Consider the following 25,883-nt stretch of genomic DNA (forward strand, 5'->3'; position numbering starts at 1 on the left):
CAGGGCCATTTTATGATTAATTGAAATATATTTCTTACATTCGGTTCCTTTAAAGCTTCCACTGGGTGAAATGACTCCACATAGGTCAATTCAGTTGAGGTTAAAGTGGGATTCATTGATATGCTTCTCCCTCAATCAGTAGAGGTTAGTGGGGTCGCACCTATGAGTGATTAGTGACCACTAGTGAACTCGTGCAGCCTGGCCTGGTGTTTCGTCACTCACATTGTAAAGTACAGTGGTCCAGCCCTCCATGGTGATGCACTGGAATACAGTGAGGAGGGCAAACAGGATGTTGTCGAACTGGGTGATCCCGTCATTGGGGCCGATCCAGGCGAACTCGCTGCAGTTGTATCCGCTGGGGCACTGCCGGAAGCCGCAGGGATACTCCACGTCAGAAATGTCCAGGGTCTCATTGTCTGTCGGAGGTAGAAATGCAACAGTGACGAGTGATGACTGACAAAGATGGAGCACACACTTTTTTTTAGTTATTTAGAGATACAGGAGGATGACAATCGTCTGTAGGATTCACACACTATAAAGAATTAATGCAATGGCACTCTCTAAATCTCAAACTGCATTAATGCATTTGAGAAACATTCTATATTAATCACAGAAATGTTAACCACCTTTGACATTATTCCATCTCTCATTGCAAACCTGCACTGAAAGTCAAAACACATCAGAACATGCTTGACTGACACAACTACACTGTACTTCTGACTTAACCCTCGGTCAGCAGGAACTTAATGAGGGTCTGAGTGAACACACATAGTATATAAGAACTCTCAGTTTGCCTCCAATAACCTGTTAGTAATCAATATCCATCTGAGCCATTGTGCTCCAGACAATTTTCAACGAGCAAGTACAACCCCAAAACAGAAAAAGCTGGGACATTGTGTAAAATGCAAATAAAAACAGAATGTGATAATATACAAGTCTCGTAAACCCATATTTATCAGCAAAAAGGACATAGACAATATATCAAATGTTGAAAATGAACATTTGGACTATTTCATGGAAAATATATGTTCATTTTGAATTTGATGCCAGCAACATGTTTCAAAAAAAGTTGGGACGGGAGCATGTTTACCACTGTGTTGCTTCAACTCTTCAATAAACAAAATTCTGTAAATGTTTAGGAACTGAGGAGACCAGTTGCTAGAGTTTTGAGAGTGAAATGTTGTCCCATTACTCCCCAATATAGGATTTCAGTTGCTCAACAGTATGGGGTATTCTAAGTCATGTTTTTCATTCCATTATGCACCTAATTTAACATATCTGGACTGCAGACAGGCCATTTTAGCACCTGGACTTATCATCTATGGAGAAATACTATTTAAATATGTACATAATTAATTTTGCCATTGTTTTCCTGAAATATTCAAGGTCTTCCCTGGAACATACATTGCCTGGATGGGAGTATATGTTGCTCAAAACCTGTATACATCATTCAGAATTGATTGTGCTTTGCCAAATGTGCAAGATGCCCATGCTGTAGGCACTAATGCTCCTCCACACCATCATAGATGTTGGGTTTTGAACTGAACACACAGTCCATTTTAGGCCCAGATAAAATGGTGGTATTGTCTGTATCATGTCTCAATACAATGTTGGCTGTTTTGACTGTTACAATGTTGGCTGTAGTTTTTGAATTGAGTATCAAACTGTGCACATAACCAATGGTTATCAGAGGTTTTCCTGAGCCCCAATAATGTGGGTTCTAAACAGGTCTAGAAACAGGTCTGGTGTTGATGCAGTGCCATCTGAGGTCCAAAATACCACAGCCATCCAATTTGTTTTTCAGCTCTTTCCCTTGTTTGCAAAGATTTCTCTGGATTCTCTGAATGTTCTAATGATATTATGTCCTGTAGATGATGAACTGCCCAAATACTTCATAATTGCATCTTAAGAAACATTAAAATTACATTGTTTCATCATTTCAATATTCCTCCTTTTGTTTTATTTATCATTACACAACTTTTCCAGTATTTTGTTAGCCCCGTCCCAACTTTTTTTGAAACATGTTGCTGGTATCAAATTCGAAATTAACATATATTTTCCATGAAATAGTCAAATTTGTCATTTTCAACATTTGATATGTTGTCTGTGTCCTTTTTGCAACTAAATATGAGTTTAAGAAAGTTGCAGATTATTACAATCTGTTTTTATTCACATTTTACACAACGTCCCAACTTTTTCTATTTTGGGGTTGTAATTACAGAAGCAGTGGGAGGCTGGCCCATTCATGGGCAGTTTCTGTCAGTTAGCTTTGTTTAAGCTAACAGGTGTAGCTGTGCACACACAGTGGTGGGGGCTTGCGGTTGCATTATGTGACATGCGGCTATTTGTTTTGCTTGACCATGGCAGCCTGTCTTTCACCGTGGCGGAGAACAACAGCAATCAGTGGGGGCTTGGTCTATCATTAGAGGTGCGTGGGGCTTCGGTGACAACGATTGTTTTGCAGCGCCCATGCTCCAGACGTCTGCGACCACAGGATGCGACAGGTAATAAACGTCTGTCTGCTGTTCTGAGACATTTTGTCACCATCAAATGTCTTGTTTTTGAAATTACACCTGAGGTTTTGATATTGGCTCTGGTATTGGATATCTCTATATTAGCCTACTGCAATTAACAATGGACCCCTTGAGGATACAATTACATAGACTGGCACCTTATTGGAATCATACAAATAAAATAAGTTACAAATTGATAAACTAATTGAAAATAGTAGCATACATATTCATTAGATTAACTTTAATGATCATTCCTCCACAAAAAGTGCTTTTACCTCAATACCTTTCATGACAAACTCCAAACAGTAAAATGCAGCCTAGGTTAATCAAATTCATATTGACTCATATTTCAGTTTAACTAAATAAAACAGAATCAACTTCGACACACTTGAACAGATGTGAGTGAAATCAACCCAAATTAAATCAGTATAAACTGGGCACTTCCTGCGCCTCACCCAGAATGCTGGGCAGGGCCATGCAGGTGCTGTGCAGCTTGCCGCTGTAGAACTCCAGGCCAATGATGGCGAACATGAGGATGGCAAAGAAGAGGAGCAGGCCAATCTGCAGCAGCGGCACCATGGCCTTCATGATGGACTTCAGCACGATCTGCAGGCCTAGGACACACACACAGACACACACGGAGTTAGTGACAGACACGTGCGTGCGCACATACATTTGCATGTGTACACATACACACACACACACACACACACACACACACACACACTGAAAAATAGAAGCACTCTCACTTACACATTCACATACACTCGTAGACACAAGATTACCCTGAGTAGTTCTTCAGCTGTGTGTGATGTTTTCATCAAATGCACTTCAGCACAACAATTCAGACACACTTATTATAAATCCATTAGGGTAGATGTGTACAGGTACTTATCAGTGTACGTATATCTGGACAGACAGGTAAATAAACATAGACAGAGTTGGAAAGATACAAATGGACAGAGACAGTTACATGTAGAAAGAAAAGTCAGACAGACAGACAAAGAGGCATACAGGTAGTTTGAGACTGACAGGAAAAAATACACAGAGACAGAGGTCACTCACTGGGAATCCCAGAGACCAGCTTGAGTGGCCTGAGCACCCTCACTGCCCTCAGAGTCCGCAAGTCAACCGGAATGTTCATGTGTGCACCAGCTGTGGCCAGGATCCTAAGGAGACACACACACACACACACATACACACACAAACACACACACGCACGCATGCACACGCAAACACACACACACAGAGAGAGAATAAGGCAAGGTTAAAATGACCTCCAATGCTATGAAATGCATTGCGCTGAAGGCATGAGTCAGACCTCTTCCAGCAACATACTTAAGCACACAGGTCACACCAGCCTGGAGACATCAAACACTCCCACAGTACAAAATCTCTCAAACAGGTAGCTAGCCAAAGCCCCCAAAGTCTCAGCTTCAACCACCACATAGCACACCATAGCCTGTTTATATCTATTGGAAAAGTGCAGCAATAATAAAGGCGAGATTTATAACACAGTGCCTCTCTTCAGACACAGCCTCTGCCCAGGCTAGCCATAAAATTAGCCCCTGAGAGAACACACAGCGGGGGCGTTAAGTAGTCCAGCCAGGCAGCATGTCCTGATGATTACATCTGCAGCTACGCGGGCTAACACGCCATTCCAGCTCAGCTCTCATCCACCTGGTGTGCTGATTGATGGGTTGACGTGACTGACAGGCCACACACGTACGATGTGTTAATAGAGCCATTTGACCAGTCCGTTCTACGCAGCTGCCCCATGTAAGTGAATTTCTGCCCACGTATCATCAAGCAGAGAACAATCATCTTCTGATGCCGCTCATGTGGTGCTACCTGCTTTTAGATGAGTCAGAATATCAATACAACATGCTTTTTTGCTTCTTTGAAGAACTCAAGGCATATGCTTGGCTAGTCTATAAAGAGAAGGGTAACGATCAAAATAATCATTTGATGATTTAATCGGCAAATGTTCCTAGACTCTTACACCTCCAGAGGCGAAATACGTTGATTAATCCCCCCCCCCCCCCCCCCCCAGAGGCTGGCAATGACAGCTACATTACCGCACATGATAAGGGGAGCGTTTGATGAATTTGTCTCCAGCTGAGAATAGCTGGCCGGGCTGCAGGTATTCCTGGGCGGTTATTTATGGGGCTGACCGGTGAGTCATCTCTCATATTTCACGCGTGCACAGTCGCACACAGTCGCAGTCGCGCACACACACACACACACACACACACACACACACACACATACACACAAATGCGTGCACACACACACACACACACAGTGCTGAAAAGGGCTGCAAAGTGGGCAAACTTCAGGTCCAAAGCTGGGTTGACCCTGTGCCACTGCGGAGGTGGGCTCCACACAACTGAGACTAAACACAGGGCAGGTGGCTGACACTGGAGATCAACCCTCCCACTTGATCCACTAAACACTGATGACTTCAGTCAACCACACGTCTGTCTGGCTGACAGGTTGACAGATGATGGTGATTGTGATATAATATGCACAAAGATGGAATGGCTGACTGGAATCTTGAAAAGTGCATCAAACATGTATCACTGCTATGATTATGGAATGTTCTGTTCACCAAAATAATCCCATTTATCCAATCATATCAAAATAAACAGTGGAGACGACTGGAGGACATGAGGCTTTAGATGGAGCTCACTGGTTGCCCTGGCAGCATTAGGGGGAGAGTATGACAGAGAGGAAGAGGAGGGCGTGCAGGAGAAACAGCTGGCACCAGAACAGCAGCAAGAGAGCAGAGTGAAACACAGAGGAACAGGCTGACGGAGATAATCTGAGAGAAAGTGAGGGAGAGAGATTGAGGATAACTAAAGAAAGCAGCAGCAGTGTGTGTGTGTGTGTGTGTGCGTGCGTGTGTGTGTGAGAGAGAGAGAGAGAGAGAGAGAATGTGTGTGTGTGTGTGTGTGTGTGTGTGTGTGTGTGTGTGTGTGTGTGTGTGCGCGTGTGTGAAAGAGAAAGAGAGTGGATGACAGCGAGTGGGAGTTTGGGTATAGCCCATGAAATAGAGCAGGCAGCAGCAGAGACAACAAACAGGACAGCTAAGACCTCACCAGGCAGAGCCGTGTGGGAGGAAAGAAGCGAGAGAGAGAGAGAGAGAGAGCGAGAGCGAGAGAGCGAGAGAGCGAGAGATAAAAGAGAGAAAAGTGAAGGAGAAGAAAACATGAGGGCAGAGAGAGAGAGAGAGAGAAGAGCAGAGGCAAGCAGCTCTAAATGTGATTAAGGAAAGGGAGAGGCGAAGGCGCTTTGCATCACCTCACACAAAGGGCATCTCAGGTCAGCCTCCTTCCTGCGAACCTGCGCCGCGGCCAATGAACACACACGTCTCCACACCACTGAGTCATAATAAGGGTTAACTGCACCGGGCCCCCCAGGATCAAAACAACGTCTATTTCCATCGCATCTACTAAGTCCTGAGACTGCGTGGGGGTGGATGCATGCTGCGTCTTGCCACTGACAATCCACGTTCTTCCACGTGTTTACAGAGTTAACACATCCACCTAACATAAAGCTGGAGAGAGTGGGTGGTGTGGAAATTGTAGCGTGTACTGTATGACTGTGTGGGAAATGGAATTGTGGTTCCTGCCTCCAAGATTGTCTGGCAGGGTTTGAAGCTCCAGGCGCTTAATAAGGACTTGTGCCTGACTCTCACCTCACCTCTCCAGCTCACTCTGAGGTGTTCAGTCCCTAATTACCTGAGAAGTTATCGGTGTCTCTGATAAACAACCACTCACACGCGTACACAACCTCTGACTCACACACACACATACATACACACGCGCACAGGCACGTGCATACGCGTACACACACACACACACACACACACACACACACACACACACACACACACGCACAGACACCAGACACACACACACACACACACACACACACACACATACACAGATGCACAGTGTGCCCACCTCATAAGCGCAGCTCTGGCAGGTGCAGTGTGTGAACTGGGAGGGGAGTCGGAGAGCAGCCTTAAGGGGAGATGAAGGAGGCTCTTACGCCCAGTGAAGACACTGTCGCGAAAGGGCTGTGGAGGGTCTCATTAAAACATGCTAATGCTGTCCTTTATCAGACATGGCTGCCAACAGGAAGTGAAAGAAAAGCTCATTTCAGATGCACTTCTGCATCTGAGAGGCCAGTGGCAACAGTGTGTGTTGTCTATGTCTCCTCACAGGAGCCCCACCTTCCTGCTATGTGCATAATAATACATTATGGATCTACTCCAGAGTTTCTACTCTGCAGCAAAGTTCTTGACACTTGATTAATTAGTCTATGTCTGATAAAAATTAATGAAGAGGTCTATTTTATTTCAAAAGGTGATTGTGTTACTTACTAGGTGTACAGTACATTGATAATATTGCCAATCCCTGATTTAAAGATGTGGCTTGGTCTTAAAGCACCACAACAAAGGGCTGAAGTACTGTCTTCATGTACTTACCTAAGACAACATGGGTATGATTTACCAGCGGCTTAGACTGAGAGGATTGTGAATTGGCAACATCTACATGACAAGAGATGTATCTTCTGTCAGCCATTGTCAGCCATGTTGCATTGCTCGATGGTGTTTTAAGCCCCCAACGTCGTCTTCCAGGCAGCGCTGCCACGTTGATTTAAAGGCACCTAATCCTAACCCATGCCTAACCCTAGCGCCTACAAGGCAGCACTGCCTTGGAGACAATGTTGGGGACTTAAAACACCAAGAAAAGGTTGCATTGAGGTATCTAATGAGTTGTATTCGGGTGGATGGATATATAATGGGATAACTAGACAGGACAATGGATGTCTGGGCAAAAGGAAGACTAGCGAGAAGAGATATTATCTATACTATCTGTGACTGGTTCTACATCTAACCCAAGAAGCAGCTAAAACATAAAAAGAGCCAGTTCTCTTCTTGTTAGCCCTGCCTCTTTCTCTATACAGTCACATCTCTCCTTTCCTTCTCTTCTCTAAAAAGCCCTGGCTCTTAACAGTGCTTTGAGCCTTGAACTGACGCTAATGCACCGGAATACAAGATGAGGTAACTGGAGGCAGTCTAAGGGTATGGAGCTGGAAGGCTGTAACTGCATTACCATAGCATGAGCTGTGCAAGATGTAATTCTCTAGCTGTTCATTCAACATACATGACATACTGGAGAAATGTCGAGGCTGTTTGACATTCAATGTTGACTGTGTGGAAGGGGAAAGAGCTGTATGATTCAAAGGGGCAAGATGATTCAAAAGATGATTCTGAAACGGAAAATGCAGTCTTCAAGTGCCATATTTGTCTGGCAGGTAGAAGCGTGCTGAATTCTCTCATCACTTCATATCCTTTATCACTTCAAACCATGTCAAAACTGTTGGAAGAGTATACAAGTGGCAATGCTACACATTGCCACATCCCTAAAACAACGAAAAAATCACTTTAGCCCTCACAAGCATAGATAACACTGCGATCCCAAACAAATGAACATTCAATCATTTCAAAACACAATGTCCTTTCCCTCAACTTGGCCATGGGACAGACACTTGCTTGGATGCCTTGCAGCCAATTTACAAACATACAAATGTAATATTGCTATCTGTTTTAACGTGATTATGCAGGTCGTACACTTTGAGTGAAGCAATGATCCAATTATAGTCACAGACTATGCAGCCACCGAAGCCATATTGTGACAAAGATTAGTCACATCTGGGGTGTCAAGACAACCGGGTGTCAGCCATTTTAATTAAGACCTGAGAAAAAGATTAAAATAGCAGGTCCATGCAGATTGGAAAACAGAATGGCTCCCACGGTGACGACAGTAGTGCAAAAACAGCCTCCGCTGCGGCAAACCACAGGCAGAACCCAATCAATACCGCCGTCACCTTTTGAGCTCTAAATTAAGATGGTATCTACTCTCTCTGTGCCTGTGTACTTCCATAAATATTAATGTATTTGCTGACTGTGTGTGAATAACAGTAGTAGGTATCTTTTTATAGTATTTAATGATCTAATTCATGCAGTATTCAATATGACAGAGGTCTCAGCTCTGAATAAAAGCTCTACCTCAGTGTAGTCTATTAGGCAGACTAGGGCTGCTCGATTTTGGCAAAAATCTTACTCATGCATATTTTGATCAATATTGAGATTATTTGATTATTTAACACGATTAGTCAATGCCTTTGGAAAAATCATCAATTTTCTAAACTTAAAAAAATGAACAGTGAATTAAATTGAACTGTGAATATAATTGAGCTAGAAAACAAATAAACAATACTGTACAATAAACAATATTGCGTTGTAAAGCAAAGGGGTGTGCAGCATTGTTTTTGTAATCGTTTGAAGTAATAATTGATGATTAAGCGATTAATTCAATTAATTGCACAGCCCTAAGGAATCTTGGTTATCATATATAAATGTCCATGGCAACTTTACTTCTGCATCAGGAGTTATAGAGATCTTATTTTGACCGCCGCGCAGCAAAGCAACGATTCCCGGGACACTGAAAGAACAGAACTGGACTGTAGGGCCTAGGAGGACCATATTTTTTTGTATGTTCGCCTCAAGGGGTCATGTCAATCTCATAACCACTCATTTGACGTATAGCGCCACCTAGTTAAAAATGAAAAAACAAAAAGGAGTTGTTGTAATCGCAGGTATCTCTGACTGACATGGTCAAAACTGCACAAAATTGGAGGTTTACACACACACACACACACACACACAGCTACGCATACACTCACACACACGCACACACACACACACACACATACACATAAAGACACACAACACAGTAGACATGCAGGCATATGCATGCACTCACAGACATGCACACACACAGGCACGCATGCACAGACTCACACCCACACTCACACAGCCAAGCACACAAGAACACGCACGCACACACACAGACATAAACACAAACACACCATTATCCCCATTACCCCCCCCCCCCCCCCCACACACACACACACACACTCAGAAGCAAAAACACGCGTGCACACACACGCGCGCACACACACACACGCGCGCACACACACTCACAAGCGAAAACACACACACAAAGAAGCACACATACACAAAAGCAAACGCACACATGCTCACACTCATATACACAAAAGTTGCAAGAGTAGGGGATGGAGTAGGAGATGGAGACAAATTGACAAGCGTGATTTATTTTTGCAGAGAGAATGTGCAGGACTGAGCGGCGGTCATATTTTACATCTAGTTGGACACTGGGAATCAAAATAACTAAGTGATTGCAATCTAGGCCACATGTTTGATAACAAAACATGGCTACCATGCCTTTCAATCTTACAGTAATGCTAACTTTCATCTGTAGAAACTTGTAGGAGGATTTGCTTATTATACAGGCACATTCATTCTGAATATCAGAATATATATTAGGGGGCTAGAAACTACACACTTTATAACTTCATAGTTCTAGCACGCAAAGCACAAGATACGAAAGTTAAACAGTCAAACTATAATAACCTACACTGAGTGTCGCTGCTCCATACCTGAGTGATAAAAGCAAGAGTGAGAGTGAGAAAGTGAGAGAGAGTGAGTTAGTGAGTGTATGTGTGTGTATGTGCGTGTATGTATGTGTGTGTGTGTCAGTGTGTGTGTCTGTATGTGTGTACGTGTGTGTGTGTGTGTGTGTGTGTGTGTGTGTGTATGTGTGTGTGTATATATGTGTGTGTGTGTGTGTGTGTGGTGTATGTGTGTGTGTGTGTGTGTGTGTGTGTGTGTGTGTGTGTGTGTGTGTGTGTGTGTGTGTGTGTGCGTGTGTGTATGTGTGTGTGTGTGTCTGTGTGTGTGTGTGTGAGTGTCATGCATGTGTTTGTGGGTGTGTGTGGGTGAAAGCTCCGGCACACAAAGTAAAAAGCACAAAAGCTGCATCCACAGTGGGCCCCCTGCCTGACAGAGCTTTGCCTTGGCTGCTCATCCTACAGGACTCACACCTAATGATACTGCCAGCTCCTGTCAATGGCTCTCCCCACCAACCTACCAACACAGAGTTGACGGCAGTCCGGCCGCTATAGATCCCCACAAAGATGGAACAGTCCTGGCTAAATATACCCCGAGATGGACACCAAGTGCAGGCGCTGGGACTGTCATCACCTCCAAGCAAAGATCCTGTCTCCAAGCAAAGACTGTGAGAGGGTTTAAAAGGTGATGATGAGCTGTTAACAACTGTGACTGTGTGGCAACATGAACAGGTCAAGGCTGTGGATTGACTGTAAATAACTTTAAATTAGTAGTCAAAGATATTCATAGATTTAAAAAAAAACGGCCAAACGGCATATATTTACAAAACAAGTTACGGAATAAATTGGTTACGGAATGCAACGTCTTTGTCACATAAACCGCAAACAATGAGGCCCTCTAATGAAGTGCTACAGTAACCAGCCACAGTGAGGGAAAGAAATCAAGCTCGGCATTGTCGAGGGTCCATGTTTTTCCACGGCGTCTGTTTGTGCCTGATTAGGCGGGTTAATTACTGGCCGTCTTACTCACCTATCGAGCCGCCAGCGAGCTTTGATGAGGGGCTCCTCACTCCACAAATGCTGCTTTGTGGCAGATGGCATATGAATCATTCAGACATCCCTGAATCAATTATTCATCCGGCTGAAGAGCAAACACTTAGCTAATTGTCACAAACGCCGCGGACCCAGAGCTGAGTGACAGGCAAACAAAGACAACAGAGAGAGAGAGAGAGAGAGAGAGAGAGAGAAAAAGAGAGACAGATAGCGGGAGAGAGAGAGAAAGAGAGAGATAGCGGGAGAGAGAGAGATTGTATGTCATAGCTTAAGCCTCCCTAACTAATATTAAATGAGGACATGTTGTCAACAGTTTCCATGCATTGTGTGCTGTATGTCTTTTTTTTATTGCTGCCATTGACTGCAACAAGTGTTTTGTCTGTGTCCATCTTGCCTCATTAGTGAATGATGTACTGCAATGCTCACTAATTATATTTCGTCTTTACTTCCAGTGATCTAAACAGTCTTCTCAACCTCACCACGTGGAAATTTGTGAGAGGTACATGAAATGAGGTACATGAAATGAAAAATGAAATATTCATGCACCGTACATTTCATATCTTTTTCATCTTTTTCTGCACTTGTTCCACACATTCAAGTATTTTCATGCAAAATGCAAATATCCTCTCTCTTTCTCTCTCTCTCTCTTTCTCTCTCTCTCTCTCTTTTCATTCTTCACAGCCTCTCTGTCAGTCTGCCTCTGGCAGTGGAACCCCACGCTGGAACCCCACGCTGGAACCCCACGCTGGAACGCCACGCTGGAACGCCACACGGGCAGCCATTCCAGTGTGAGGAAAACATTGTCACGATACGCCGCTCACGCGCTCATTCCTGATGACTGCTCTGTCAGTGGCAATTATTATGCAGCACAGACACACATGCGCGTGCCATCGCACGGCACGCGCGCGCGCGCGCGCACGCACGCACGCACGCACGCACGAACGACACACATCCACAGTCACACAGAGCATTAACTGTTAAGCTGGTCGTGGGAAACATGGCAAAAACTCATCTGTCTCTTTGTTTATCCATTAACACTTCTTTAAGTGATTACACGTAGGTTCCGAGGAAAGGGAAGGCACATCTTAGGCAAAGGAACACTGTGGAACCTTCTGCTGCTACTCCCCAGCCCCTGGACATCAAAGCTACCTACGCCAAATGAAGTGAGCAAACACCAAATGAAACTAGAAATGTAATGCCAGAGGAATTACAATAGTGGATGGAAAGCTGCTGGCTTAATGTTGGTAGGGAGATTCCTGAAAAAAAATATGTTGAATCGCTTAATCTTTGAGTTCATACAGCTACCTACGCCAAATGAAGTGAGCAAACACAACTATATTGATCTGTTCCATCTTTGGTGTCTCTTGGTGGTATGTCAAGCTATAGCATGTCAAAACTCTACTTGTGATATCTTGTGAATATGAACTGAAATATTGGTGGCTGGACCTTTATTAATATTAACTAATTAAACTTTCATAGAACTAATTAATGCCCACTGCTTGATTGCATGACCAGTAATGCAAATGCTTGAGGCCAGGCAAGTGATCATAGAAGATGTTGTACCCTTTAGTACATATCAAGGGACAAAACACAGTTCAGTCAGAAAACTTCATAGAATATATTTATGAAGATAACATAATGGCAAGTTTGGTCTTGGTCGACTAGAACTGTGTGTGGCATTGCGGCAGCTAATTGCTGTACCTGCTGAAAAAATGGAAATACAAAAACAAAACCTCTCAGGCTAGTGGTGCTGGGGATTGAGGGGGGAGTCTGAGAAAACTCATTGTATTGTGCTGCACTGCAAGGGGCCTAGCTGCAGGTGTGTTGCAGTGTAGAGAATGTGACGTGACTCATATTGTGACAGAGAACCAATCAGCACAGCATAGAGTTTCCCGGCTGGACTTCACACTGTTGATGATATTTTCAACACACAGTAATCAATTCCATTTTCACAATAGTCAAGTTATATTTTTACAGTTATAGGTCATGATTATTTACATTATTTTGTTTCATACTTTCCTTTTGATGTGATCAGACAAACAGAAACAGCAGCTCTTTCTCCTGACAAAAAGGCCCCCGTGCCCCCCCCCGCCTTGACAATACTCCCACGTCTCGTGAGCAAGCTTTCGTCTGCGTCTAACACCTGTTCCTCCAGCCTGTTAAATATTTCCTTTTCATCTACTCAGGGCCAGACTAGGTAGACTGCGCCATTTGAATGTTTTTCGCGGGAAATTCGGCACTGAACAAGAGCAGTCAGGTGAGCGCAGAGTGCAGTCCCTCGCCCCTGTCACGAAGTGTTAGCTACAGTCAAACCAAATTCCTGCATCTGCTGTCTACCGTGGTAAGGCGAGGGTAATAAGGTAAATAATAACTTGTGCCACCTCCTGTTCCACCTTTGCCGCCACCTCAACACGCACCGGCATGGGAGTCGAACGCTCTAACCACTGAGCTAAAAGCCCAGGCTTCCGACCCAGCGGTTAGAAGCGTTCTTAAGGTTAGGGGTGTGAGGATTTACAGGCACAACTAGCATGCTAGCTCAGTTTGCCTCCGTTACACATAATATAGAGAGGTACTGGTGTTCATGAGTTAAACTGTTTAATCAATTATCCTCAAATCCCTTCTCATTTTAATATTTCATGGGGTAGCTCGGATTGCCATCTCATATATCACATATCAAAGCTCATCTATATGACTGTAATGCCCATAGTCAATCTAATTACCCCTTTTCTGTTTTAGTTTACAGTAAGGTTGTATAAAGTATTTTTTGCAGTCCTCTCATTAATATATTGTACACTGCAGGCCATGACCATATCTATACCATTTCATGGATATAAGTTATTAAGTAATACATTGTCTGATTATTTACAGTTTTTCTTAGTTGTTTTGGCGCATTTCTCAGATCAAAATGGTAATTCTCAAAACTGTTTTTTCAAACTCCATATCATCTTATCACTTGTCCACATCATTGAAGTAGTTTCTCCCCATTTTGAACAAATAGCAAGGCTTTCGCACATCCATGCAACTGATTTTGTACAAATGTCTGTTCATTTTCAATGGCTAAAGCCATGTTGGTCAAAATACACTATACTGGTTCCCTGCTGAATAGTCCTACCCCATAAAACAAATTGGCCTTATTTCATCCCTTGTTTCATTATATGCAAATGTGTTGAACTAGTTATCATCATAGTCTGTCTAGCATATAGAAATGTATGTGACCTGACAGACAGGAACATCAGAATGCTCTGACCAAGGGGTGTTTTTCATTTATACAATGTTTTCTTTATACTGAAAAAACTTTAAAACATATCCACTGCCTTGCAATCCACCCCCTCCACACACAATAATGTGTAACTTTGTAGTTTTGAAATAGAAAATAGTGCTGCCTTGCGCACTGTTCATTATAAAGAACTTACAGAGTAAATTCTGTCATATTGACAACAAGACAAAACAGTTCTATCTTGACATAAACAATGGCATCCTGACTTGTTATTTTGATTGCATTGACTGTTTCATTGGCATAAATATTTGCTTTTGAGGAATAAACTAAGCATTTTGAGCAAGATACATACTTTTGCAGGTTATCCATTATGCGGTGTAGCTTGCACTAATTGTTTTGAGAAATGTACCAATAACTGTTGTGCAAATGTGCATTATGGTTTGAGAAATGCACCAAAGCGACTGAGAAAAACTGTAAATGGAAAGTAAAATTCTTAAACATTTCTTCAAAATCCTTGGCATTTGTGTGTGGTGGGTGTGCTTTGATTGACAGCCCTGTCATGGTGAATGGCGCCCCTCATTCCTGATGACCCTGAAACCCTACTCCTGGTGGCGTAACCGCCCCACGCTGACTTAAAAGGGCCGTTGGGCTCATCATCACGTCTACATATCCCAATCACTGGAGCCCCTGAGGGCCCCTGAGCCACTGATGCACTCGGCTGCCTCCACCCCCCCCCCCCACCACCACCACCACCACCAGCCTGCTCACCCCCCCCCCCCCCCCCCCCCCCCAGCACTCTGCTCTCTCTCCGCCTGGCAACAGCAGAGTGCTCCATGGGGGTCTCAATCATGACATTTCACATGGGAGAGGGACAGGCTCTTACTACGCTCTTTCCTGATGGGTCAATAATCAATGACCAGTAGTCACTCGCAAAACATTCTTTGGGCAATTGCAGGGACAAAACAGTTCTTATCAATCTTGGTATGAATTTTTTTTTTTTACACAGGAATGCCATTAAAGGGACACCAGGCAACGTTTTCGTGTTAATTAATCATCTTCGTAAGTTGGTATATGGTTAAATGACTCATTACGGGGCGAATGAAGGCTCTCTCGCCCGCCCCTACTGCCTGTAGGAAGAATATCCCACTTGCAAGTTCGGTGTATCCTACCCGCCGACCGAAGCAGGATCAGTTTACAGCACAGAGGCAGGCTAATGAAACGCTAGAGATTGTTGCAAACGTGTGTATAATGGCAGAGCCGGCGAAGAAGCAGCGAAAACCTTTGACGGAAGACACAAAGAAAAGGAAAAGAGCTTCAGACCGAGCGAGGGGGAGTTTTGTAGAGAAAAAGCATCAGGCTTGCCTGGTGTCCCTTTAACTTATAATGATGTTGCTTGCTAACCCATATAAAACTGTATACCACTTCATATAAGTGACATATGCTGTATAGTTGACATATGCTGTAGACCTATGTATATACTCTATGTGATGTATAGCCCTACTATATGCAGTATATGTACTATATAGACTCTTTACAGACTAATACATTTAAATGAAAGTGATGGAAATGACTGAAATCAGATGTACACAGTGCGATAGGAGACAATGCTCCTCCTTCAGGTGTGGGCTAGCTGAGAGTGATGACAGCACCCTGTGAATGGCACCATTAGCTTCTCCTGATGAGACCCAGCACCTCGCGCGCTCATAAAAGATTCAGTGAGAGTGGAGGTGCTACATTAGGAGCGATGGCTATGCGCTGACGGGGAAGGAGGGGGAGTTAGCTGGTGTGTGACGCAAGATACCATGAGCTATGAAGAGTAAAAATACAACTGTGAGACTTCAACTCCAATCAGTGCACAACATCCATAAATTAAACAGGTACCGCTAAAAAAAAAAAAATTATTCAAAGCAGCAATATACTGTATAGCACCGCATGCAACACTACCCAGCCAGAGTTTACAGGGTGGCAGATTGGAGGAAAAAGGGAATACTAGGTTATCCCTCGACTTGGACAAGTTCAGGTAGCCATTATTAAACTCAGACAGGGGTCAGCAGTCCCAGAAAACACATCTGTGCCGTCTCCTGGGACATAGTCTGGGGCTTGGTGCTGCATCCCAGGCATTTGTTTTGCTGTGCTGCCCTGATTTCTGCTGTACAATTGGTCACCTCTCTGTCATTTGTCAAATGCAGGGCATGGATGTGTAACATGTACCGGCCACAGCAGTCTGCACAGACAGGAAGCCAGACACACTGATTTTCAAATATATATTTCCGTAAACAACCATGAACTGTAACCTGGACTCATTCCTTACAACATGGCAAGGTAAGGTAAATGTATTTATATTGAGCAATTTCCAGTACAGTGGCTCATCAAAGCGCTTCACATAGACACAAACAACAAAGACAACATCAACAATAACTCCATCTCCCATTTTGACTCTAGCAATGAACAACACTCAGCAACATTCCAACCAGCCCAACCACAGGTAACATTAGGCTGTAGCATGGCGCTATTAAACAGTCCAACCACAGGCAACATTAGGCTGTAGCATGGCGCTATTAAACAGTCCAACCACAGGTAACATTAGGCTGTAGCATGGCGCTATTAAACAGTCCAACCACAGGCAACATTAGGCTGTAGCATGGCGCTATTAAACAGTCCAACCACAGGCAACATTAGGCTGTAGCATGGCGCTTTTAAACAGTCCAACCACAGGTAGCATTAGGCTGTAGCATGGCGCTATTAAACAGTCCAACCACAGGTAGCATTAGGCTGTAGCATGGTGCTATTAAACAGTCCAACTAGAATGGCAAACAAGCATGTACTGCACGTCTTAGCAGGTCGTCAATTTCCCAGCCAAGTGAAGAGTGTCCAGGGAGACGCATGGCCACCAAGGAGCTCAGAAGCCTCTCTACTGTTAATAAAGCAGCAGCCGCTATGGGGCCCGTGGTATAGTAACATTGATGGCAGGCTAGAAGTGTGTCCTCAAAGGAGTGAGCACCACGGGAGGAAGAGAGACAGAAACAGACAAAGAGGAAGGAAAGACAGATGACAGAGAGAGAGAGAGAGAGAGAGAGAGAGAGAGAGAAAGAGAGGGGGAGAGAGAGAGAGAGAGAGAAAGTGAGAGTGAAAGTGATTATTGGCCCTGTCAAGGGTGCCAAGCGCCTGAGAAAACAATTACAGGTCTCGGACAGGTAGTCTTACAGGGGTTTGAAATAGCAAACAGACCAGGCTGGAACAAGCTCCTTCCTCTCTTTAGCCACTGGTTAGATGCATGTGCCTTGCAGCTAATAGCCTGAAATAATTACAGGGAAGAGCACAAGACATAGTTTCTCATTTGGATAAAGTATCAATGCCTCCTATGCAATATCATCCCTAAACTCCCTTCTGTGCTTTTTAATATAGCAAAGCAAAGACTATTAAAGATCAGTGGTCCCCGATGGCTTTATTGATTTGTACTCATTTGCACGACTTCTGAGAGAGCTGTGAGACCACCAGCATACAGCTGCTGAACCGACTAGGTCATCTGAATTTCTCACACCGGTCAAGATAATTAGGACTCTAAACAACTTTGGCCTGTTGTCAGTTTTTTTCTTTTTGCCCGAAGGCAAATTGGAGGAGTTGGTTCATTCCCCATTTCCCACCAGTCTCTCTGTTAGAGGCTGTCAGTGAGAGCTTGTGGAGTGGAGCGAGAGCTTAAAGGGTCTCTGTGCCAGTAAATATTTGATCCGGCAAACTCTTTGTGCTGACTGCGTCCAATCCAGCTCCACCTGTATCAGTGTGATCGCCGCCCACCTCTGCCCAACAGGAAACAGAGCGTCCGTGTCTTTGATGTGGCTGCTGGGTGCAGGTGGCATGCCAGGCTGAGACACGATACCCAGACTTTAAAAGAGTCAATAAACCTGCAGGAGATAACCAACGATGGCGAGGGAAGGAGAAAAAAGATCCAAAATATATTTGTCCAAATGTTATCTTTGATGACACCCGAGGGTTGATCCGGCACGTGTTTCCGCTCCTTAGAGAAACATCACTAGTTTATTACAAAAAGATTTCGTCGTTATCACTCTGGGTAGCGAAATTGCAAGGAAACAATTAACCAAATAGCATCAAACTTACTGCCAGGTTTAACAGCATCCGATGCGAGATTTAACAACATCTTGACAGTTTTTGTTGGTCAAAAAAGTTTTATCAAACTTCAGTCATATAAAATCAGTCGTGTCAAGAGGGTCCAAATGTGCAATTAGTACTACCCTCCAAACAAGCAGGCAAGATGGACATTCAACATTGTAAAGTGCAGACTTGTATTTGGCACCATAAACACAGCACCAAAGACTTGCTGATATAGCATGCTGCAATATATAGACCCTTTCAAGAGAGTTCCATTATCAGCATCATAGTTGGCCCCACAAGGCTTCCGTTTTAACATTCCTGTGCAGAGGAAGTAGATTGGGAACCAAATAGAACGTTCAAGCATTGTTTTTGTTTTTATTGTTGAAAGGGTCTATTAGCCTACTTGTAAAATGTACCATCTCAAATGCGTGTGAGAAGCTAAGCTAAATAAACACCCTTACAGCACCTCAACATTACTCTTGTGCATTCATTTGAAATGAGATGAAATGAAGTATTTACTTTCCCACTATATTCAGTATGTGCTATCATATCCCATCATGCTCTCTGAGGCCTCCCTGACTTTGACGGATTGTGTATGAGGCACAGCGGGGATGGTGCTCTCCATCTCCACAGCTCCGTCTCCCTCCTGCTCAGGCAGGATGTGGGACCCTTGAGAGGTTATGCCTCTCCTGCCGGCCAAACACTGACAGGTGTGTGAGTAGCCCCTGCTGTCGGTGGCTGCCCACTCCCGTGGACTGGCTTGGAATGCACGGCATCGACTCGCTGCACAATGGTTAATTAGCAAATATGAATGGGGTATTGCCCTTGACAGAAAGAAAATGAAACAGAAAGTGCCAATTTGTGAGTGAGTAAGTGAGTGAGTGAGTGAGTGAGTGAGTGAGTGAGTGAGTGAGTGAATATTTGTGTGTTTGTGAATTTGTGAATGTGCGTCTTAGATTGTTTGTGTGCCTTAGCATATGTGTTGTGGTATGTTTTGGTTTAAGTGTTTGAGCTAGTGAAAGAAAGATGATTGCTACCAGGCTTTGAGGGGAACATCTGCATCCATCTGTCAGCGTACTGATGGAGCACGTTGTCAGTGCCCTGAGGGACAGGGGAGGTGTCGCGAGGCCAGAGAGGCAATAACAGGGGCGGAATGACACCCCACTCCTGTCCACACACATCACAGCTACAGACACAAGATGGATAGCTGTTTATGTGTGTGTGTGTGTGTGTGTGTGTGTGTGTGTGTGTGTGTGTGTGTGTGTGTGTTTGTGTGTGTGTGTGTGTGTGTGTGTGTGTGTGTGTGTTTGTGTGTGTGTGTGTGTGTGTGTGTGTGTGTGTGTGTGTGTGTTTGTGTGTGTGTGTGTGTGTGTGTGTGTGTGTGTGTGTGTGTGTGTGTTTGTGTGTGTGTGTGTGTTTGTGTGTGTGTGTGTGTGTGTGTGTGTGTGTGTGTGTGTGTGTGTTGTGTGTGTGTGTGTGTGTGTGTGTGTGTGTGTGTGTGTGTGTGTGTGTGTGTGTGTGTGTGTGACAGAATTACACATGTTGTGTGTCAAGATAATAATTAGCAAGAACGCAAGAAGAAAGAATACAAGAAAGACGGGGTTGAGCTGAGTTGAACGAAACACTTTTTTGATCTCTTTTGTAATAACTGCAACTATTGATAGAGCTCTTGTAAGATGCAGATTTCACAGATAAAACATAAAACATAATAAGAATAGAATCACATGCAACTGAAGATCATTTAAAGTTAATGCCTTCACCTGTGTAGCCAATAAAGCCAGTAAACACTTGAAAAAGTATCTAATCAAATCGTTTTGTAGCAGCAGTGAATTCCTTCAAAAACCTCACAGCAGTCTGAAATACTAGCCTCCCCTTACAGCTTCGGCCATGAGATAATGATTACAAGAGAAAAAGAGAGATAAACAGAGAGAGATAGCAAAAGATAGCGAGGGAGTGAGAGAGAGAGGGAGTGAGAGGGAATGAGTGAGTGAGAAAGAGAGAATGAGGGGGTGAACAGAGAGAAAAAAAAGAGAGTGAGCTAGATACAGATGAGGAATGAGGTTGGGGGGGCAAAAATTAGGAACTGGGTGGCAAAAAGGAAAGGCGGGATTCTAAAACTGAGAGAGAGAGAGAGAGGGTGAGAGAGAGAGAGAGAGGGAGAGAGAGAGAGAGAGAGAGAGAGAGAGAGGGGGGAGAGAGAGAGAGAGAGATTCTGAAGAGTCAGGCTGACACAGCATGCTTGTTCCGGCATCATGCAATGTTGTAGCTACATGAACATGTCAAGGAGGAGAAGGAGGGTGAGAGAGAGGAGGGGAGGGAGGGGGGGGGGGGGTGAAAAAAGGAGGAGAGAAATCGTTAGCAGAGGAAAAAGAGAGAAAGAATACAAGAGAAACACAACACAGAGAGAGATCATCACAATGATTTATGAATCTATGTGTCTATACTTGCGTGTATGTATGCATACTACTTAGTGGATACAGCTTTGAAATGAGAGAAAAATGAGAGAAGAGAGGGTGAGAAAGAGTATTTGGAGAGAGAGAAAGCGCATTTGGAGTAAGAAATAGGAGAGACTGGCGCCCCAAGTGCAGTGGCACCCAGGCTGTAATTAAGAGCCCAGGCGTCTGGTCCTGGTGCCCGTGACTGGTGGCTGGTGGTGCTAACGGGTGTGGTGACCTGTGCCGGCCTCCCTGCTCCCTCCATCTCCATGGTGCCAAAGCAGTGTGACCGCCACCATACGTTCTGATGTGTCAATCTTGCCCGTCTCATTACGCTGCGTCACACCCCACATTTCCGCTGCCGACTCTGTGACAGGAGGGATGACACACACGCACACAGACACACACACCACAGACACACACACACACACACAGACACACACACACACACACAGACACACACACACAGGTGCCGCCTCTCTTTGTCTGTTTTGCTCGCCTGCTCTCCATCCTGCTTCTTCTTCCTCACCCGCCTTCTCTACACACACACTTTCTTTTGTTTCTCTGTTCCTTTCTCTGTCGTTCTTTACTCCCTGCTCATTCTCTACATTTTCTTTCTTACTCTTTCTTATTCATTTAATTTGTCCCTCTCTCTCTCTCTCTCCTATTTTCCCACCCTCCTCCACCTCTCTCCCTCCTTCCCCTCTGCTTCACCCCTTCATCTTCCTCACCCGCCTTCTCCACACACACACTTTCTTTTGTTTCTCTGTTCCTTTCTCTGTCGTTCTTTACTCCCTCTCTCTCTCTCTCTCTCTGAGCGGAAGTGAGTGCGTGTGCAGAGTGGTGAGCGTGACTGAAGGCCGATTCTGGCTTGAGTGAGTGCCCTTTTACATTCTAACTTTTCTATCTTTTTGTTTGTTTAATATATTTATTTGTTCGATAGTATTGTTTGTTAATTGAATTGAGAGTCTGCTGCCAGCATTAAGCTGGGTAGTATGGCAACTCCTAAATCAAAACTTGATTTTTTTAACCAGACGGCATGGCGTTAAAGTGGCGTCTAGTGTTAGTGTGGAAGCGTGTAGTTTAGCGGTGGGTAAAATTGTTGGATACGATAATGTATTGTCGGCATCTAGAATGAACAATGCGATCGTTCTTTTTTTGAGTACAATCGAAAAAGCCTATGAAGTTGTTCAATCTGGAATTGAAATTGATGGTTGGCTTGCCCCTGTTCTTCCACTTAGTAGCCCATCTAAGAAAATCACATTGTCTAACGTGCCACCGTTCTTAAAAGATGAGATGTTAATCAGAGAACTTTCGAAGTATGGCAAAGTGGTGTCTCAAATTAAGAAAATACCTGTGGGATGCAAGTCAACTTTGTTGAGCCATATGGTGTCTTTTAGACGCCAGGTGTATATGTTTCTGAAACAGGACTGTGATTTTAGCGCAGTGTTCAAGTTTAATGTTGATGGCTATGATTACACTGTTTATGCAACATCAGACTCAATGAAATGTTTTGGTTGTGGTGGACATGGACATTTGGTTCGTGCTTGCCCAAACAAAAAAGATAATGTTAAAGAACAAACTGATACACCTGCAAATGATTCTGAAATTGGTGAGGAAACTGAGCCATCTGACCCGCCCACTATTACGGCTGGTGGTGCAGAGTCTGTGTCTGTAGTGGTAGAATTACATGTGCCGACACCGGATTTATTAAACGTGGTTGAGAAAGAGAATGTGACCGAATCGAACGAAGCCGCTGAAATAAAAAAAACAGCGGAGTCTGAAATAATTTTGGCTGCGCCCGCACAAGCCGATGTGATCATGGATGAGGGCAGTTCTTGTGAACCTGCAGGGGTTACGGAGACTGTAGGCCTAGAGGCTGCAGAGTTGGTTAATGAGAGAACTGGTACACAAGCAGAGGAGGCTGGCTGTGAAACGGTCCGAGAGGAAAATGTTTTCAAAATTCCCAAAAATAAACGAAAGAAATCCTCTAGTAATAAAGCTACAAAACAATGGAAAAAAGACATTGATGTTGAGCTACCAACTACAGATAATGACCATGAGAGCGATGGTTACTCCACTGATTCTAGTTTGTCAAGTTCACAATCACAAGAGCTTTCTCAACCGTTAGTTGTCGTGATGATGCCAAATATCTAATGAGGACAAATGAGGACGGAGGTTTTACTGACCAAGAGATGTTTCGCTTGGTTAAGATTGTGCGCAAGTTGAAAAAAGGAGAACCGATTGGAAATGATGGTGATACTCAGTAAAATATGTATGTTTATTTTCTTTGTCTTTTTCTGGTTACTTTCTTTTTTTGAAATGGGCGAAGTTAGAGTCGCTACTTTGAATTTGAATGGGGCCAGAGACGGGAGGAAAAGAGCAGAATTCTATGAATTAAGCAGACAGAAAAATATTGATGTTTTCCTTGTTCAAGAGACACATAGCGACTTAACTAATGAAGTTGATTGGGTGAAGGAGTGGGATGGGCGTGCCATACTCAGTCACAATACGTCCTTAAGTGGAGGTGTTGCTATCCTCTTTTCAAAGTCGTTTCTTCCATATTCTTATGATGTGGAAGAGGTGGTTAAAGGAAGACTATTGAAAGTAAAAGCAGTTTTTGAAAATGATGTTTTTGTTTTCATTTGTGTTTATGCTCCTACCTTAGCTGCAGAGAGGATGTGTTTTTTGGATAAGCTTGGTGATGTTCTTGGTGCATGTAATAGTACTGATTTTCTTTTTTTGGGTGGTGATTTTAATTGTACTGCTGATATTTTAGATAGAAATCATGTAGAACCTCATGTAGCCTCTCGCAAGCGTCTTATTGAGTTAATTGAAGCATATGAATTGATTGACATATGGAGATCTTTTCACAAAAAACAAAGGCAATATAGTTGGTCTCATTGTCGTGATAATTATTTATCAATGGCAAGACTTGACCAAATGTACTGTTTTAAGCATTTTTTTAGTGCTTTTCAATGTTCCTATATCAGTCCTGTTGGTTTTTCTGACCATTGCATGGCATGTTGTGTACTTATAAAATCTGCGGTTAAACCAAAAAGTGCGTATTGGCATTTTAATAAGATGTTGTTGGACGATCAAACTTTTAGAGAAGCTTTTGCTGTTTTTTTGGGAGAGTTTTAAGTTGGAGAAGCCTTTTTTTCCCTCTTTGCAACAATGGTGGGATGTAGCAAAAATTCTAATTAAACATGTATGTCAAAAATATACTTTCAATGTCAGTAGAGACCTAGCTAGATCCATGAAAACTTTAGAAAAGGAGATTGTGGATTTGCAAAATGTGGTTGATAACAAAGGAAATTCAAAACAAATAGAATTACTTAAAAGTAAAAAAGTGGAATTGGCTGATTTTTTGGGGAAAAAAACACAGGGCGCTTTGATCCGCTCAAGAATACAAAATGTATCTGTAATGGATGTTCCGTCTAAGTATTTCTTTAATTTAGAGAAGAAAAATGGAAGAAAAAAGTTAATTCATGCTGTGCGCTCAGAAACAGGAACATTGTTGACTAAGCCAAATGAAATAAGACAACGAGTAAGGAGTTTTTACTCAGAACTTTTTAAAAGTGAATTGGTTGGAAATCAGGAGATTGAACGTGGTTTCCTTCATGACTTGCCAACGCTTTCAAAGGCTTCAGCAAAGATGCTGGATGGAGCTTTATCATTGAAAGAACTCTATACAGCCCTGATGGGTATGGAAAATGGACGTGCTCCTGGCATTGATGGACTGCCAGTTGAGTTTTACAAAGGCTTTTGGTCAGTATTGGGGAAAGATCTCCATGAAGTGCTGAATGACAGTATAGAGAAAGGAATCCTTCCTCTGAGCTGTCGAAGGGCTGTGTTGACACTGTTACCAAAAAAAGGTGACTTGACCGACTTGAAGCATTGGCGCCCAGTGTCTCTCCTGTGCATTGATGTTAAAATGTTTTCCAAAGCACTAGCAACTAGATTGAGAGAAGTGATGGAACAAATAATACATGTTGATCAAACCTACTGTATTCCTGAAAGGTCAATTTTTGACAATATTTTCCTTGTTCGAGATGCAATTGAAGTTTCTAGTAAGTTAAAAAAGAATTTTGGATTTGTTTTCATGGATCAGGAAAAAGCTTTTGACAGAGTTGAGCATAAGTATTTATGGGGGGTGTTAGAGGCTTTTGGATTCAATTCGGGTTTTATTAATTTAATTAAGGTGCTCTATAATGACATTGAGAGTATAGTGAAAGTTAATGGTGGTTTGTGTCCCCCTTTTAAAGCACTAAGAGGTGTAAGACAAGGTTGTTCATTGTCTGGAATGCTCTATTCCATGGCAATAGAACCTTTGCTTCACAAATTAAGGTGTAAAATGACTGGCTTTTCTCTGTCCAATTGTGAAAAGGTTTTTTGTTTATCAGCATATGCCGATGATTTGGTTGTAGTGGTCAATGATCAAAATGATGTTGATACCTTAAATGATGTTGTGAAGGATTTTGGAGTGATATCATCTGCAAAAGTCAACTGGAAAAAAAGTGATGCTTTTCAGATGGGTAATTGGGTAGATGGACCAGCCAAACTCCCAGAAGGGTTAAATTGGAAAAAAGGGGGTTTCAAATATCTGGGTGTTTTTTTGGGAGATGATAACACTGTACAAAAGAATTGGGATGGAGTCATTGAAAAAGTGAAGGGACGTTTAAAAAAATGGACATGGCTACTACCTCAGATGTCATATAGGGGACGCTGTCTGGTTATCAATAATCTAGTGGCATCCTTTTTGTGGCATCGGCTGGCTGTTTTAGATCCACCATCAGGTCTTTTAATGAAGATCCAGTCAACCCTAATAGATTTCTTCTGGGATAAGTTGCATTGGATCCCTCAGAGTGTTTTGTATTTACCAAAAGAAGAAGGTGGCCAGGGTTTAATCCATTTGCCCAGTAGAGCAGCTGCTTTTAGGCTTCAGTTCATTCAGAGGTTTCTTACTGGGCCAGAAGATCTTGTTTGGAGGCCTGTGGCTTGTGAAATCATGCATAATGTGAGTGGTTTGGGTTTAGACAAATCTTT

At 43.3% G+C, this 25,883-nt stretch overlaps 1 protein-coding gene across 9 annotated transcripts in view; it reads right to left on the reverse strand.

Moving 5' to 3' along the window:
- LOC121677771 (voltage-dependent R-type calcium channel subunit alpha-1E) overlaps positions 1–25,883 on the reverse strand; it is a 154,355-nt gene that overhangs the window by 48,872 nt on the left and 79,600 nt on the right. For all 9 annotated transcript variants that reach the window (XM_042056758.1, XM_042056756.1, XM_042056752.1 and 6 more), the window contains 3 exons: positions 3,579–3,682; positions 2,969–3,127; positions 223–416 (listed from right to left, as the gene is read on the reverse strand). In XM_042056758.1, coding sequence (XP_041912692.1) covers positions 223–416; positions 2,969–3,127; positions 3,579–3,682 — 457 coding nt within the window. The remainder of the gene's footprint in view (positions 1–222; positions 417–2,968; positions 3,128–3,578; positions 3,683–25,883) is intronic.

This window comes from Alosa sapidissima, chromosome 12 (genome assembly GCF_018492685.1).
Source record: "Alosa sapidissima isolate fAloSap1 chromosome 12, fAloSap1.pri, whole genome shotgun sequence".
Lineage (NCBI taxonomy): Eukaryota > Metazoa > Chordata > Actinopteri > Clupeiformes > Clupeidae > Alosa > Alosa sapidissima.